Source organism: Oncorhynchus masou, chromosome 3 (genome assembly GCF_036934945.1).
Source record: "Oncorhynchus masou masou isolate Uvic2021 chromosome 3, UVic_Omas_1.1, whole genome shotgun sequence".
Lineage (NCBI taxonomy): Eukaryota > Metazoa > Chordata > Actinopteri > Salmoniformes > Salmonidae > Oncorhynchus > Oncorhynchus masou.
In genome coordinates this window covers 37,111,590-37,127,913 of record NC_088214.1, presented here as the reverse complement: position 1 = coordinate 37,127,913, position 16,324 = coordinate 37,111,590, and the positions used below count along the sequence as shown (strand labels likewise).

At 43.5% G+C, this 16,324-nt stretch overlaps 2 protein-coding genes across 2 annotated transcripts; one reads left to right on the top strand and one right to left on the bottom strand.

The window, feature by feature from the left end:
• Positions 1-1,451: 1,451 nt before the first annotated feature.
• Positions 1,452-6,734, top strand: e2f5 (E2F transcription factor 5). The gene is made up of 8 exons (XM_064928119.1): positions 1,452-1,736; positions 2,775-2,884; positions 3,053-3,214; positions 3,710-3,818; positions 4,074-4,383; positions 4,720-4,899; positions 5,131-5,169; positions 5,302-6,734. The coding sequence occupies exons 1-8, from the start codon at positions 1,599-1,601 to the stop codon at positions 5,409-5,411; spliced, it is 1,158 nt and encodes a 385-aa protein (XP_064784191.1). The 5' UTR covers positions 1,452-1,598; the 3' UTR covers positions 5,412-6,734.
• Positions 6,735-6,953: 219 nt separating this feature from the next.
• On the bottom strand, positions 6,954-15,462 carry ackr4a (atypical chemokine receptor 4a). Its single transcript, XM_064939536.1, has 2 exons — positions 15,401-15,462; positions 6,954-11,340 (listed from the first exon to the last, which is right to left on the bottom strand). Exons 1-2 carry the CDS (start codon positions 15,403-15,405, stop codon positions 10,215-10,217), a joined length of 1,131 nt encoding a protein of 376 aa, XP_064795608.1. The 5' UTR covers positions 15,406-15,462; the 3' UTR covers positions 6,954-10,214.
• Positions 15,463-16,324: the final 862 nt, after the last annotated feature.

Below are 16,324 nucleotides of genomic sequence, written 5' to 3'. Positions count from 1 at the left end.
TGCCACCAGGGGTCTTTTCAAAGTCCCCAGGTCCAGGACAAATTTAAGGAAGTATTTTACAGAGCTATGAATGCATGGAACTCCTTTCCATCTTTAAAAGTTCAAGTGAACCGCAAACCTGGTTTCAAAAAACAAATAAATCAACACCTTATGGCACAAAGCCTCTCCCCCATATGTGACCTACTTGTGTGTATGTACTGACATGTACAGTACCAGTCAAAAGTTGACACACCTACTCATTCAAGGGTTTTTATTTATTTACTATTTTCTATATTGTAGAATAATAGTGAAGACATCAAAACTATGAAATAACATATGGAATCATGTAGTACCCCAAAAAGTGTTAAACAAATCTAAATATATTTTATATTTAAGATTCTTCAAAGTAGCCACACTTTGCCTTGATGACAGCTTTGCACACTCTTGGATTTCTTTCAACCAGCTCCATGAGGTTGTCACCTGGAATGCATTTCAATTAACAGGTGTGCCTTGTTAAAAGTACATTTGTGGAATTTCTTTCCTTAATGTGTTTGAGGCAATCAGTTGTGTTGTGACAAGGTAGGGGTGGTGTACAGAAGATAGTCCTATTTGGTAAAATATCAAGTCCATATTATGGCAAGGTCAGCTCAAAAAGCAAAGAGAAATGACAGTCCATCATTATTTAAAGACATGAAGGTCTGTCAATCCAGAACATGTCACCACCACCACAGGAGGTGTTGACACAGTCTGTGATTTTATTTTATTTTATTGAAGGCACACTTAACTAGCATGGCTACCACCACATTCTGCAGCAATACGCCATCCCAGTGGGACTATCATTTGTTTTTCAACAGGACAATGACCCAACACACCTCTAGACTGTGTAAGGGCTATTTGACCAAGGAGAGTAATGGAATTTCATCAGATGTCCTGGCCTCCACAATCCCCAGACCTCAACCAAATTGAGATGGTTTGGGAAAAGTCGGACCACAGAGTAAAGGAAAAGCAGCCAACAAGTGCTCAGCATATGTGGGAACTCCTTCAAGACTGCTGGCATTCCAGGAGAAGCTGGTTGAGAGAATGCCAAGATTGTGAAAAGCTGTCTAGCTGTCTTCAGTGTGTCTATTTAACACTTTTGATTACTAGATGATTCCAGGTGTGTTATTTCATAGTTTTGATGTCTTCACTATTCTACAATGTAGAAAATAGTAAAGTAGTAGTAAAGTAAAAACCCCTTGAGTGAGTGGATGTTCTAAAACTTTTGAGAGAGAGAGAGGTGTTTCTGCGCATGAGCTTAGCTAGCCAACGTCGCTATGACATCGTCTACAAGTGTGATCGGGGATTTCTATTATCGAAGCAGTTTCTGCCTATCTTCATACCGGACTGTTTTTGCTCATATCTCTGCATGGGGTAAGGGAAGTTGCCATGGCAATTGTAATCTAACGTCACTTCCGTTCGTTTTAAAAACCTCAAACAGTATTTGCCGTCGTCCTGACTGAGGTAAATAAACTGAATGGAGAAAGTTCCCATTTCTCTCAATCATCACCTCACCACCCAAGAAGTGAGTTCAACAATCTAGCTAGCTCACAGAAACATTTCTCACCCAGGACCTCGAGACAATGGCTGAGTCTGTGCGCTCGAGCCTGCCGAACGGCGGAGCCGCATCGAGTCGACATGAGAAAAGTTTGGGGCTCCTCACAATCAAGTTCGTGACTTTACTCCAAGAGGCGAAGGACGGCGTACTTGACCTGAAAGTGGTCAGTTGTCGAAGCTTGCTTCTCATCTCTATTTTTCACTATTTATGCAATGCTATGTCGGTGTTTTTCCCCCCATCATCCAGCCAGAGAAATTGATGTGAAATCGAACAAAGCCAAAGCAAGGTCTTGATTCACCAGTCATTCTTCTGACCAAATCTCAGATTGTCAATGTGTTATAACGTCTCAAGGTCATTTCACAGTGAAGAAAGTTGTCACATTTTTGTCTTCAACCAAGTTTGCTAGCTAGCTAGTTAGGTGCTGGCACACTTTCATTCTGCCAGTTTTCATTTCTATCAAATACCTTACTTTATATATCCCCACTTAAAGGCAGATACCTAGCAGGGCAGCTAGCTTGTTGGCTCCATAGCTAGCTACCTGTTGTCATTGGTCCATAGCTATGAAATATTGTTTTCTGGACATGTATGTTATGCAACAAGTTACTTAAACCGTTAATGTGACCAAGATGATCACAACTGGGACACCTGGCCATCCCTACTAACCCCACCTCCATCAGTGTCTGTTTCCTGACAAGGTTTCCTTCCTTTTACAGTGATTGTAATGATTGATTGATTCATGCAGAGTAGACTAGGACCACCTAACTTACTACCCACCTGGACAACCTGGCTGTTTGAACTGGCTGTTTTCAACTCCTTCACTGATAAGGAGTTTGGCCATTTCCCCCTCTACTTGCGCGCCACAGCAGGCTGTTTACTCAGTAGGCAGGCAGGCAGGCAGGCTCCCTCCCTCTCCTTCCATTGTATGAAGTCTACTTAGTCTTCATGTGCCAAGTTTTGGTTGGTTTGTGCCAATTCTGAGCCGGAGGGAGGGGGGGAGTAGGCGTATATACACAGTACTCAGAAGTTTAATTCTACACAATAGAAAGCAGCTTCATCATTTCCACATCTTTGCATGGGTTTTCATCCCCAATGTATTGTGACTGTACAGTTTTCCTCAAGATTAGTTTTCTCAGTAATGGTCTCTTCAGGTGTCTGTCAGTATTGTCTAATTTTTAAACACGTCTGTTGTGTCCATTGACAGGCTGCAGACAGCTTGGCTGTGAGACAAAAGAGGAGGATCTATGACATCACCAATGTGCTGGAGGGAGTGGGCCTCATCGAGAAGAAAACCAAGAACATAATTCAGTGGAGGTGAGTTGGGCGGTTGTCTGCAGGGTCAGGGTGATTGAAGTCAGTCACTCTGGATGGTGTTAATTTACATGCAACACATCAGGGAAAGGAATGTGAAAAATCACTGCACATCCAAATGCCCTACACACACATTCTTCCATTCAAACCCCTTCTCTCATCCTGTCCCAGAGGGGAGAACCTGGGCTGCCAGACAGCAGAGGTGCTGGAGCAGGTGGAGGTGCTGACAGCTCAGCTGTGTGAGCTGGAGGAGCAGGAGAAGGAGCTTGACAGCCAGAAGGCCTGGCTGGAGCAGAGCATCAAACACATGAACGATGACCCCATCGCCAGCAGATATCCTTCAACATGAACTCCCTTGCACTGTGGGGGTGGTGGGGCACTGCCCCATTAGGTTGAATGCGTTACTGACCGTAAGTCACTTGAGAAACTTGCGTAGCTCAAAATTTAGCGTGAATCGTGCATTTATTGGTGGGACGTTTGTGAGAATTTGAGAAGACGGATTCACTCTTAAAACTGGGCTGAATTTTGGATTAGACAAGGTGAAATATGAGATGGGTCTTGTCTGTTTCTCTCATACCTCATCTATGCCGACAGTGATTATGTCCCTGAAAGGCCTCCCTACTTTTAACGATGAACTCAATGGAGGAAATCCGTTAAATGTAAGGATGGGATTACATACACGAGTGTAATTAGCATGTCAGTTCAGTTTTAGGCTCTTTGTTGTTTACTACTCTTGGTCTAGTTTTTCCAGTTTACACTGATTATCACGTCAGTCTTTCGTGCTCCACTTCAGTCTCTCTCCCCATTTCTTTCCTTAACACCGCCCACTTATATGTATGTGACCCACGAGGACATCTGTGATGCATTCAGCGGAGACACTCTCCTGGCGGTGGTCGCTCCCTCAGGAACACAGCTGGAGGTACCGGTGCCTGAAACGGTATGTCATGTGGTATGCTAGGGTGGATATTGGAAAAAAGTTGAGCGCTTTATACCTATTTCACACTACTGAGCTAAGTCGAACCAAGCTAAGCCATACTGGGCTGGACTGTTTACGCATACACCATAGTTGGTTGAACTGTACTGGAAAGGATGATGTGGAAAGAAACTATCCGAACCAGAACAGTTTGTTTTGGGTCGACACCATGTTATGAAAAGGCTATTTGGTTTACAAACTGTCCCCATGGTCTCCTAGGGTCAGAGAGGCCAGAAGAGGTACCAGGTGAATCTAAGGAGCACGTCTGCGCCGATCCAGGTGATGCTCATCAACAAAGAGTCTGGTTCCTCCAGACCCGTTGTGTTCTCTGTGCCTCCCCCAGAGGACCTGTCTTCTATGCCTACCCCACCCACCACGCCTGCGGACCTGCAGAGGTTCCCCCTGCCCTCTGACTCAGCCCATTTCCCCAGCCCTGTGACACACCACATCTCTGAACACAAGATGGCGCCACTGCGGAGGCACGATGAGGATCTTACACCCTCCTCCACCCCACCAGATATACACATGGGTAAGGAGGACTACTAGGCCATTCACTCAGGGCTCACATCAGTTGTGAAGATATCCTACCAATTACTGGTGATGATATCTTAGATTCCCTTCTGATTGCTACAGGCTAAGGATTTTAGTGACTTAAAATAAAAAAATAAAAAGATTGTTGTAAGTCGCTCTGGATAAGAGCGTCTGCTAAATGACTTAAATGTAATGTAAATGTTATTGTCATATCTGAAATCAACAACTGTATAGATGAGGGAGTAAGAGCAATGGGAAGTACTTGCAGCATCAAATCCCATCATGCTCCAGACTAATGCCATGCTACTGTTTTGTCCCCCTTCCCCTCCTGTAGAATGCCACCCTCAGGCGACTACTGGTCTAGCAATGCAGCAGTTGGTTGGCATGCCAACAGGTGTCCAGCAGCAAGGGGTTCTGGGAGGACACTTGGGCCAGGAGCTCCAGTCCATGCTGGACGTGGGCAGCCTTCTGAAATTAACCAACACAGGAGACCACATGAAGGAAGAGAGAGAGGGTGAGAGGGGGAAGTGTGCAGCCTGCTGAAACTAACCAACACAGGAGACTAGCTGAAGGGGGAGAGAGAATGTGAGGGAGCGGGGTGAGAGGGGAGGTCTCTCCCTCAGGAGAGCAGCTGAGGGAGGTCTGGAACTGGGAGGGTGGCCAACTGATTTGGATGGGGGCTTGTATTAACATGGCTTTACTCCCTGTGTGGCGTACTTACAGAAATGTTTTCTGTGTTCTTTAGGTGTGGCTGACCTAATAGATGAGCTGATGTCTTCTGATGGTAAACATTAGGGCTGAGAGTCTAAAGATCCTATCTGGCTGCTCTCAATATTCTCTCTCCAAAAACCATCAAGACATACAAGTTTAACAGTGTGAGATTTGAGTTTTCTCCTCTCTCTATTTTGTGTTACAGTGTTCCCTCTGCTGCGACTCTCTCCCAATGCAGGGGTGGACTACAACTTCAACCTGGATGACAATGAGGGAGTCTGTGATCTGTTCGACGTCCAGATCCTCAATTACTGAGGGACGAGTGGGCATCATGTTCGTACAAACAGCGGGGTGTTTCTTTACTTTTCCCTAGCGTAGCAGAGGTTCTTCTGTCATGTTTAAATTTCCTAATTTAAGCCTACATTGAGTTATTAGTGCACTGCCTATTCTGAAGCCAATGGTTGTACTCCTAATAATATCCCTTTGGCATCAACCCTAAACACTGATATTTTCTGAGTCCCTAGATAACAGCGACCTATTATGACCTCTTATTCCCAGCCCGTCAGTCATCTCTAGTTATGGCTCTACCAGCCATTACTATCTATCCAAATGTGAATTATGAAGAATGTAGCAGCTGAACCTATCTGCCAGAGGATGATGAGGATTTTATCCGCTGTATGACCGTAATTGGTCACCCTTTGTTTATACCAGGAGTCACAGTGCTCAAATGGGGGTCCTGAGGGAAGTTACTCATTCATGTGTGAGGGGAATACATCGAGAGTCCAGACAATAATACAGCCATACTTGAGTCAGGTGAAGGAAAACCTCTGCTACATTCTAGAGGAATATTACAGTTAGCGAAGTGCCTGAGTGGATGCAGCCATGATGTGGGGTTGTTGTTGGCTATCTAATGCACTTATTTAGATGCATCGTCTTTGTTTGGACGACCAAAGTATTTTCCACAACTGAATCGCGTTGCGTTGACGCCAGGGTTTTTCTTTTTCTGTAGATCCTTTTGATATTTAACATAGATATTTGATATTTAACACCTCAAATAGTCATGTGATGGTGTTCGTTGCTGACAGTTATTGACGTTTCCGGTCGTGGAGATGCTTGTTGATCTAGTGTGATTGTCTGTAATTACGTCAGGTAGTATTGATTCTCACTGACTCTGTCTTCCTCATCTCCACCATGCAATGTGAAGCGTCTTTCGGAACTCGATCTTACTCAGTCTTATTTAACTCAAGGCCTAACTGTATGGATGTTACTGTTTTGCTTTGTAAATGAATGTGACTGCTGATATTTTAGGCTTAAATATGTTATTTCCCTTAACTAGTTATATTTGAATAGATGTATAATAGAGGGGTTTTTTTTAACTTCAATGAAAGAAAATTATTCTTGGTTGTAGTTATTTTTGCAGGACATGGAGCTGTTCAACTGCCTTATGATAATTTGACCTGCCTTATGACAATTGGTCTGAATTTTTATAGACCAGAATGGTGCCTTGTGTGAAGCGCTTTTGTATATTTCTAGTTCCTTGTCCTAATCAAAGGAATATTTTTTTGTGTGTTTTTGTTATATTTTGTATATTTGCACATTTTGTTGGACCAAAGTTTTATATTAAACACATTCAATTGCTGTGGGCTAATGGTCATGTACTGTTGAAATTAGTTCTTATGCAGTAGGTTGTATATTTGATTACCTATCAATAACAGGAATGTTACCCTACCATAAACATTTTACTGATGGTAATAATAAACACCAACTTAAGTATACATTTTGAGTAAATTAATTACTATCTGGTCCATAGACTAGTATGACATCATTCAGCTGTCCTTGCTTACTATACACTTTCTGAGTAAGAATGGTGTTTATTTGTTGACATTGTACAGGAAAAAAAGTGTAAAAACAAGGCATTTCAACAACAAGCTCAGATGGTACCAGATTGCAACCAAAACATCAACACTTTGATAGATCACTTTGAATTAAAAACTAAGAGCAGGTTAAGGGTCATGAACAGTCAAAATCATGTTTTTCACAAAATTTGATATTTGGATGAAACCAGATCGAAGTATGAACATTTGATTAGGGTTTCAGCAAATACAATTAAAAGTTTAGACTAGTTACTGGCTAGCTAGGTCTTCAGCCTGCATGGAATAAAAAAGGAGGAGGAGTCTTTCAAAACTCTTGACACAGTTGTCATGTCAACACATCTGTCGCTGCTGCTGTTGAACCTCATCACAAGAGACATGCCGAATGGCAGATGTAAAAGATTTGACATTATTGATGCAATTTCAATGTTTGAGTTGCTTTGTGTATCACCAAATTAGCATGAGATGATTTTACTGCAACACTGCTCACTGCATCCAAGTTTCTTGACATAGGAATTTCAGTAAGTAAGATCCCTGCCCACTCAGCCTGTATTTTAAACATTTCTGATAGAAAGAGTAGTTTTTCTCAAATTTTGAGCATTTCTATGCCAAGTATAGGGGATATTTCAGTCACTCAAAAGGCTATTTTACATGTGAATCAGAATAACTGTTCTGGACCTTTAACAACTAACAAATGTTTAAAAGCCGGTCTCAATCTTGCTGCTCACTCGCAATGGGGTGAATTTCTGAGGTGGTAGCAGACAAGGAGCTGAATAATAAATATACCTAACAGATTTCTTGATTTCTTTAGGGTGGAAAGAGTGGGGATGTTACTCAACATTTTGTCCACAACAAAAGGTTTTGGCTAAGAGCATCGACTGATCATGTCAAAATGTGTGTAATATACAGAGCAGATGCCTCAGGTTTTTTGAAAGGCTCACTGGTCTTTAGCAGGTGAAATAATAGTTATATTTTTCCTACCACACTCTTAAGGAAAATGAAACATGTTACAAACTGAATATTACGAACAATGTCTCTGGGTCTTCGGGTGATGCTGGTCTTTAGAGTGTCTTTAGTTTTGAGACTGAGGGATTGACATTGTTCCCAGGACTGACATCTTTAGAGATTCCTCTGATCCCAAGATTAGTACTTTAGAAAATAACACCCCAATAGAGTACTTTTGTTCTGGCACCGGTGCGTCAATCTATGAAACATAATAAAATCCCCATCAAAATCTGTCAGTTTAAGATAAGAGATATGTTTTTTTGCGTGGGCTTCGTGCGTCTCAGTTCATTTCATCAATTCATTTCATCCGCCTATGTTGCCGCAGGATAAAAAATAAACGGAATGGAGCTAAGCACAGGCAAAATCCTGGTTCAGTCTACTTTCCACCAGACACTAGCAGATTAATTCACCTTTCAGCAGGACAATAACCTAAATCACAAGGCCAAATATACACTGGAGTTGCTTACCAAGAAGACCGTGAATGTTCCTGAGTGGCTGAGTTACAGTTTTGATTTAAATCTACTTTGAAAATATATGGCAGACCTGAAAATAGTTGTCTTTCAATGATCAACAACAAATTTGACAGAGCTTGAAGAATTTTGGAAAAGAATAATGAGTAATTGTTACACAATCCAGGTGTGCAAAGAAAGCTCTTAGAGACTTACCCAGAAAGACTCACAGCCGTAATCACTTCTACAAAGTATTGACTCATGGGTGTGAATACTTATGTAAATGTTATATTTCTGTAGCAGGTTAGGTGAAATGGGTTACATTTAGAATAAGGGTTAGGGGAAGGGTTAGCTAAGATGCTACAGTTGCCACTGACGCGACTCAAAAACATGCAACCCTTTGGATTGCTAGACGGTCGCAGATTACACCCACCCATCCTCCCTGACCAACCTCCCTAGTTTTGTTTCTGTCTAAAGTAACTAGACCATTTGTAGTTATCACGTCCTGGAGGTGGTCAAAAATACATATGATATGTCTTGTATGGCTCTGAGGTCAGGCTGACCCAGCCCACATAATGCAGCTGTTTTTTTAGAGAGTGGAGAAGATTGACCTGTTTTGTCGTGGCTGACATTTTGAGGAATGAGTTAATGAGATTGTAATTAGCGGCACCACCCATCCCAGAGGACTGCTATTAGCACGAGTAACTTACAACTTCAAATAGCCATTTTCTTATCTCACACGATTACAATGTACCCTGGCCGCACTGACAAGTGTGAACTCCCCAACATGCTAGGCCAATCGAGAGGGTGTGTGTGTTTGCGTTCTGTGCAACCCTATCATTTCCCTTTAATTAACATCTGGAACTTGTCGTTGTTTTGACAGAAAAAGACAGGAATGTAAACACTTCCCTATCCCAGAGGTCATTGTCAACCACATGTCTGAGGACAAGGGCTGGTGTCAAAACAAAAATGTGGTTTCAAGATGCAGGGTAGAGCATGAATCTACTCGTTTTTTTTATGCTAGACCCTTTTTGATAACTGGAATGCATCTCCTTAGCCTAATCCCATCTGTTTGTGCTGTTTTGTCACTTCCCCTTGACAATGACCATAGGAGCTGGCACGACAGCACATTTACAAACAGATCTGGGACCAGGCTAGTCCTTACCCTTCCCCTGGTTGGGCTCAATAATTCCATAGCAGCAGATATATAGTATTAATGATACTAAAGCATCTGGTTATACAGCACTGATAGCTTCTTAATACACTGAAGCAAGATTATGAATCAGATCTTTTAGCCAAGTGATTGCTTCCAGTCCCGCTGTGTTAAGGGTGAGGAGGCCTCTGCTGAGTTTGTAGATTGGACAGACTTCAAGAATGTGGTGCAGGGTTTGCACCACCCCACAGGCATATAGTGGGCTTTCTTTCATGCCCCATTGGTGGAGGTTGGCGAGGTATGGGCCGTGGCCAGTCCTGAACCTATTGAGGGTGAATCCCTCCTTCCCGGGGAGGTTGAAACCAGGGGGCTGTTGCGTGGGGGTGGGGATGAGGTGATTATTTGTCAGGTCCGGTAACTCCCATTGTGTCCAGGTCAGATGTCTGTTGAAGTCATCTTTGGTTAGATCTTTCCAGACTGGCTTTCTTGAGGGGAGTTTTTGGTGGGTTGAGGAGGTCCTCATTCTATAAAAGTGCTAGAATCTCATGTGATACAATGGTGTTAGCCAAAGAGATTCTCTCTCTCTCTCTCTCTCTCTCTCCCTCTCTCTCTCTCTCTCCCCCCCCCTCTCTCTTCTATTTCATATGGAGAAGGTGCTGGTCTCCTGAGAGGCAGTGTTGTGAGAGTTGAAGGACATCTCCGTTCCTTCGTCCTCTCTCTGCTCCCCCCTTCTCCTCTTTGTCCTTTCTCCAAACGCCTTGGCTACTTTCAGCGCATATTGTCTGAAGGAGGAACCTAGGAAGACATAGAGTAGTGGGTTGAGACAGCAGTGGGTCAGAGCCAGGCTCTCAGTGACCTGTGCCGCCCGGTCCAGGGCCTTACTCACACCACAGTGGGTCACCAGTGTGTAGACCGAGTCCATCGCCCGCCACATCTTTACCACGTTATAGGGCAACTGGGTGACCACGAACAACCCCACCACGACCAGCAACACCCGGATAGCTCTCCGCCTCCTGCTCCTGCTCTCCTCGGGCAGCCGCCTCAGCACACGCCCCACGCTGGCGTAGCACCACATCATAACCAGGAGAGGAACCAGGAAACCCAGTAGGACCTCAACCACCTCCAGGCAGGCTTTGACCTCCCGGGCTAGACTGGGCGGGTAGATGGCCATGCAGACCCTCCTCCCGGAGGTCTCCCTTACTGTGGAGAACAGAAGATCGGGAAGACCCAGGAGAAAAGCCACAGCCCACACCCCTAGGCAGACCTTCCCACAGTGCGCCCGGGTGAAGACCCTGCCCAGCCTTCCCTGGTTCCTGCCCTCCGCTCTAACAGATGCTAGGTAGCGATCCATGCTAACACAGGCTAGCAGCAGCATGCAGCAGGTGAAGTTGATGGCGTAGCAAGCCGAGACCAGCTTACAGAGAGGCAGGCCCAGCTCCCAGCCCAGCGCCGCGTCTGCAGCCCAGAAGGGCAGGGTGAGGAGGAGGAGGAGGTCGGCTACGGCCAAGTGGGCTAGGAAGGCTTCCGTCATGGTTCTTCTCAGACATTTGTGGTAGGCGTACACAGCTAGCACCAGGGAGTTCCCTGCTAGCCCCACCACCACACAGGCTGTGTACACCACAGGGAGGAAGAGGCCAGCGAAGGAGCGCACGTCAGCCTTCTCACACACGGTGTGATAGTCCTCGTAGCTGTAGTTCAGGGTGAGGTTGTTGTGGTAATCATAGTCATCCTCTTCGGTCAGATCCATACTGGAGGAATATCTGTATCTGTAGGACAAAGCAGGAAGATTACGATAGAGCACTGGAAGTCAGTAGTACAGAGGGTCTTTAAAGGAATTCACCTTGTTCAACCCGGTCTGTGCAGCAAATTCAGATCAAATTAAATTACATTGAACAAAAATATAAACTCAACATGCAACAATTTCAAAGATTTTAGTGAGTTACAGCTCATTTACTGGGAATACAGGTATGCATCTTTTGGTTACAGATACCTTAAAAAAAAAGTTGGGACGTGGATCAGAAAACCAGTCCGTATTTGGTGTGACCACCATTTGCCTCATGCAGCGCAACACATCTCCTTCGCATAGAGTTGATCAGCCTGATTTTGGCCTGGGGAATGCTGTCCCACTCCTCTTCAATGGCTGTGCGAAGTTGCTGGATGTTGGCGGGAACTGGAATGCGCTGTCGTACACGTTGATCCAGAGCATCCCAAACATGCTCAATGGGGACATGTCTGGTGAGTATAAAGGCCTTGGAGGAAGAGGGACATTTTCAGCTTCCAGCAACTGTGTACAGATCCTTTCAACATGGGGCCGTGCATTATCTTGCTGATATATGAGGTGATGGCGGCGGACAAATGGCACGACAATGGGCCTCAGGATCTCACCACGTTATCTCTGTGCATTCAAATTTCCAACCATAAATTGCAATTCTGTTTGTTGTCCGTAGTTTATGCCTGTCCATACCATAACCCCACCTCCACCATGGGACACTCTGTTCACAACGTTGACATTGGCAAACCTCTCGCCCACACGACATCATACACGCTGTCTGCCATCTTCCCGGTATTTACATTTTTTAACTAGGCAAGTCAGTTAAGAACAAATTCTTATTTACAATGACGGCCTACTCCAGCCAAACCCTAACCCGGGACAACGCTGGACCAATTATGCACCGCCCTATGGGATTCCAAATCATGGCCTGTTGTGATACAGCCTGGAATCAAACCAGGGCCTGTAGTGATGCCTCTAACACTAAGATGCAGTGCCTTAGACCGCTGCACCACTTGGGAGCCCAATTTACAGTTGAAACCGAGATTCATCAGTGAAGACCACACTTCTCCAGTGTGCCAGTGACCATCAAAGGTGAGTATTTGCCCACTGACATTGGTTATGACACCAAACTGAAGTAAGATCAAGACCCTGGTGAGGATGACGAGCATGCAGATGAGCTTCTGACAGTTTGTGCAGAAGTCATTTGGTTGTGCCAACCCACAATTTCATCAGCTGTCCGGGTGACTGGTCTCAGATGATTTTGCAGGTGAAGAAGCCAAATATGGAGGTCCTGAGGCCGGTTGGATGTACTGCCAAATTTTCTAAAATGACATTTGAGGCGGTAGAGAAATTAACATTTAGTTATCTGGCAACAGCTCTGGTGCACATTCCTGCAGTCAGCATGCCAAGTGCACACTCCCTCAAAACTTGCAACATCAAGGGCCTCCCGGGTGGCGCAGTGTGCCAGTGTGCTGTACTGCAGTGCCAGCTGTGCCACCAGAGACTCTGGGTTCGCGCCCAGGCTCTGTCGTAACCAGCCGCGACCGGGAGGTCCGTGGGGTGACGCACAATTGGCCTAGCATTGTCTGTGTTAGGGAGGGGTTGGCCGGTAGGGATATCCTTGTCTCATCGCGCACCAGTGACTCCTGTGGCGAGCCAGGTGCTAACCAAGGTTGCCAGGTGCACGGTGTTTCCTCCGACACATTGGTGCGGCTGGCTTCTGGGTTGGATGCGCGCTGTGTTAAGAAGCAGTGCGGCTTGGTCGGGTTGTCGGAGGACGCATGATGAGACAAGATAGTAGCTACTAAACAATTGGATACCACAAAATTGGAGGTAAAAAATAAATAAAAACATTTTAAACTTGCGACATCTGTGGCATTGTGTTTTGTGACAAAACTGCAGATTTTAGAGTGGCCTTTTATTGTCCCCAGCACAAGGTGTAATGACCTGTGTAATGACCATGCTGTTTAATCAACTTCTTGATATGCTACACCTTTCAGGTGGATGGATTCATTTGGCAAAGGAGAAATGCTCACTAACAGGGATGTAAACAAATTTGTGCACAACAATTTAGAGAAATAAGATCTTTGTACATATAGAACATTTATGGGATCTTTAATTTCAGGTCATGACACATAGGAACAATACTTGTTGTATTTATATTTTTGTTCAGTATACATTGAAATGGAAACGAAAAAGAAAGGAATGTTAACACCTCTATTTCCCTGAGTTGTTTGTGTGTGGGGACAACGGTTTGTCACACCCAAGAGTGGGTGTCGAAACAAAATGTGGTTTTGAGATGCAGAGAAGAGCATGAATCTACTAGTCTTTTCGTGTGAGATCCTTTCTGATAACTGGGATGCTTCACCAAGTTACCTGGTCTCAATAGTGCACTGATTTATTTTAAATGCACCTTTCATTGAAAGTGGATCCATCTCAATGGATTTTACAGTAAAACAGATACAGTAAAATAAAATGCAAGGCATAAAAAGCAAGAATTACAACAGGCAGAGAGTGATTATATGGAGACCAGAGACAAAGTTTGGGCTACAGTCACTCCACAATCACTTTGCTTTTTCCTCTTCTTGCTTTAAACCCTGTGTGATCTCTATGGGATCTCACTCTGACCCAGTCCAGTGCACATTCAGAGGAGGATGAACGAACACACACACACACACACACGCACATTCCACGGGTCCAGGTGGAGACGCTATTGAAATTCCATTTGCTCAATCCATTCCAGCTCTTTCCGTTGCGTCTTTTACCTCATGAGGTTACAAAATCATTGGGGGCTGTAAAATGTGTGAATGTGATCTAACTTCTTACTCATACAGGCAGAAAGGTGGGGTTAAACTCTTGTGTCTCATGGCTATCTAAGTGCACTAGGAGAATAGGTAACATAGAGGAGTTAAAAGAACCACAAATTAAATGTAATGTTAAAGGTAACAGGTGTAATATGTGTATCATCCAGTAGGGTATGTGTGTGTTATGCCCATCCCAGACATTCTCACCTGTGATGGACCAATAATAACAGACACTAAAAATAAAGAGTTTCTCACCAAAACCCTATATATACATTTTCAGAAATGTTAGCTTTTAACAGATTGGTGTGTTTTTTCCGCTATCTAATCGGCTGTTTTTGTTTAAAATCTATCACTTGGTGGTTTCATTTCAGAGACAAATAATCATGTTTCTCTGCTAAATGCTATATATCCACCCCACTCTCAGAGAAATGAGTTGTACTGCTAGGTTTTTACACAGTCAAATGTAACAAATAACTACATTTTCAACAAAGGAATTAGCAAATGATACATTTGTGACATCGATATATATAAAATATACGATTTTGTCAATACAGTAGTATGAGGTCTGCATGTAAAACATTTACATTTGACATTTTTGTCATTTAGCACCGTGTTTCCCAACCCAGGTCCTCAAGCACTCTGTAACTCTGGACAAGCACACCTGATTCAACTTGCCAATTAATCATCAAGCCCTCAATGAGTTGAATGAGGTGGGTTTGTCAAGGGCTACAACGAAACTGTGTACTGTTTGGTGTATTCGAGGACCAGGGTTGGGAAACACTGATTTAGCAGAGTCTTTTATCCAGAGCGATTTACAGTAAGTGCATTCATCTTAAGATGGCTAGGTGAGACAAAAACATATCACAGTGCAAATATACAGGATACAAACATTCCATTCCAGCTGAAACAATGGGTACATAGCTTTTTGTACAAAAATCTAATCATAAAAAAATCGAAGTCATTTCTGATGAACACATACAAATTGGTGGATATAGCATTTCGGGAAATTAAATAAATAAATAAAGCTGAAAAACATTCACCTGGATTTACTCTACACATTTGGGGAAAGTATATGACATTACATAGGGTGTCTTTGTTTCTTTATGCTGTATACCTGTCTCTCCACATCCTATCATATCTTCAGCCAATCTATAGTCAAATGTTTTTGCTCGCTAAGGAACATATCAACTGCTAACCAGCTTCACAATGTCACCACCAGGAATACTTTATCCACAAATAAGTAAGCCTTACCGCATCTGCTCGTCTCCTCTACTGCAGTGAGCTGTAGCTACTGGTCCGTATCCTTCGCTGTGCTTTTGGGAACTCTGACTCATAAGCACATCACAAGGAGGGTGTTATTTTTTGAGATTGAGGGAGAGAGAGAGAGAGAGAGAGAGAGAGAGAGAGAGAGAGAGAGAATGACAGAATGAGAATGAGAATGAGAGGGGAGGGAGAGAGCGAGAAAAACACACCTAATTTGCTCAATCCTAACAGAGTACAGCATTCCTACTAATATAACTGTGTCTAGAAATAATATGGGGCTTACAGGCTTGTAATTAGTGCTACCAAAACAAAAGTAGCGGTAAGCAAAGACCTAACTTATTGTTGCTGCCACAAACTCTCTCAACATCTGCTGTCATGCATTTGTGGTCGGATAATTGAACAGCTCTGGAGAAGATGAAGTTGAGTGATGGTGAACCACACCGCAAAATGAAAGACCTGATTAATTTCATTAGATATCACAGCAGGAGCTTTTTCAAAAAGTGATTTCATACATGAAGCGATGACAGCGAAAACGCAAATCAGATGTTAGTGCAGTGAAAAACAAGAGAGAAATAACCAGCAACTAACCAAAGTGTGAACGTGTTTGTAAATCTACGTGCTAGCTGACAGGGATGTCAAAGCTTTCACACTAAGTTGTAGGCTACACAAGCGCAATTTTTTACTTTGTGAAAAGTTGTCAAAGTTTTTGTCTTGTTTGGAGAAAACAAAATATTTCTTTCCTGTGAGTAAGGACACAGAAAAACAATTCACAGAAAATAAACCACAGTTGTATAGCATTGTAAAGTGCAATGGAATAATAACGGAATAGAGTTAAGCAGTACAATGCCATAATATTACAATATTGATATTATTGATGTATGTAAACTCAAAAAAAGAAACGGCCCCTTTTCA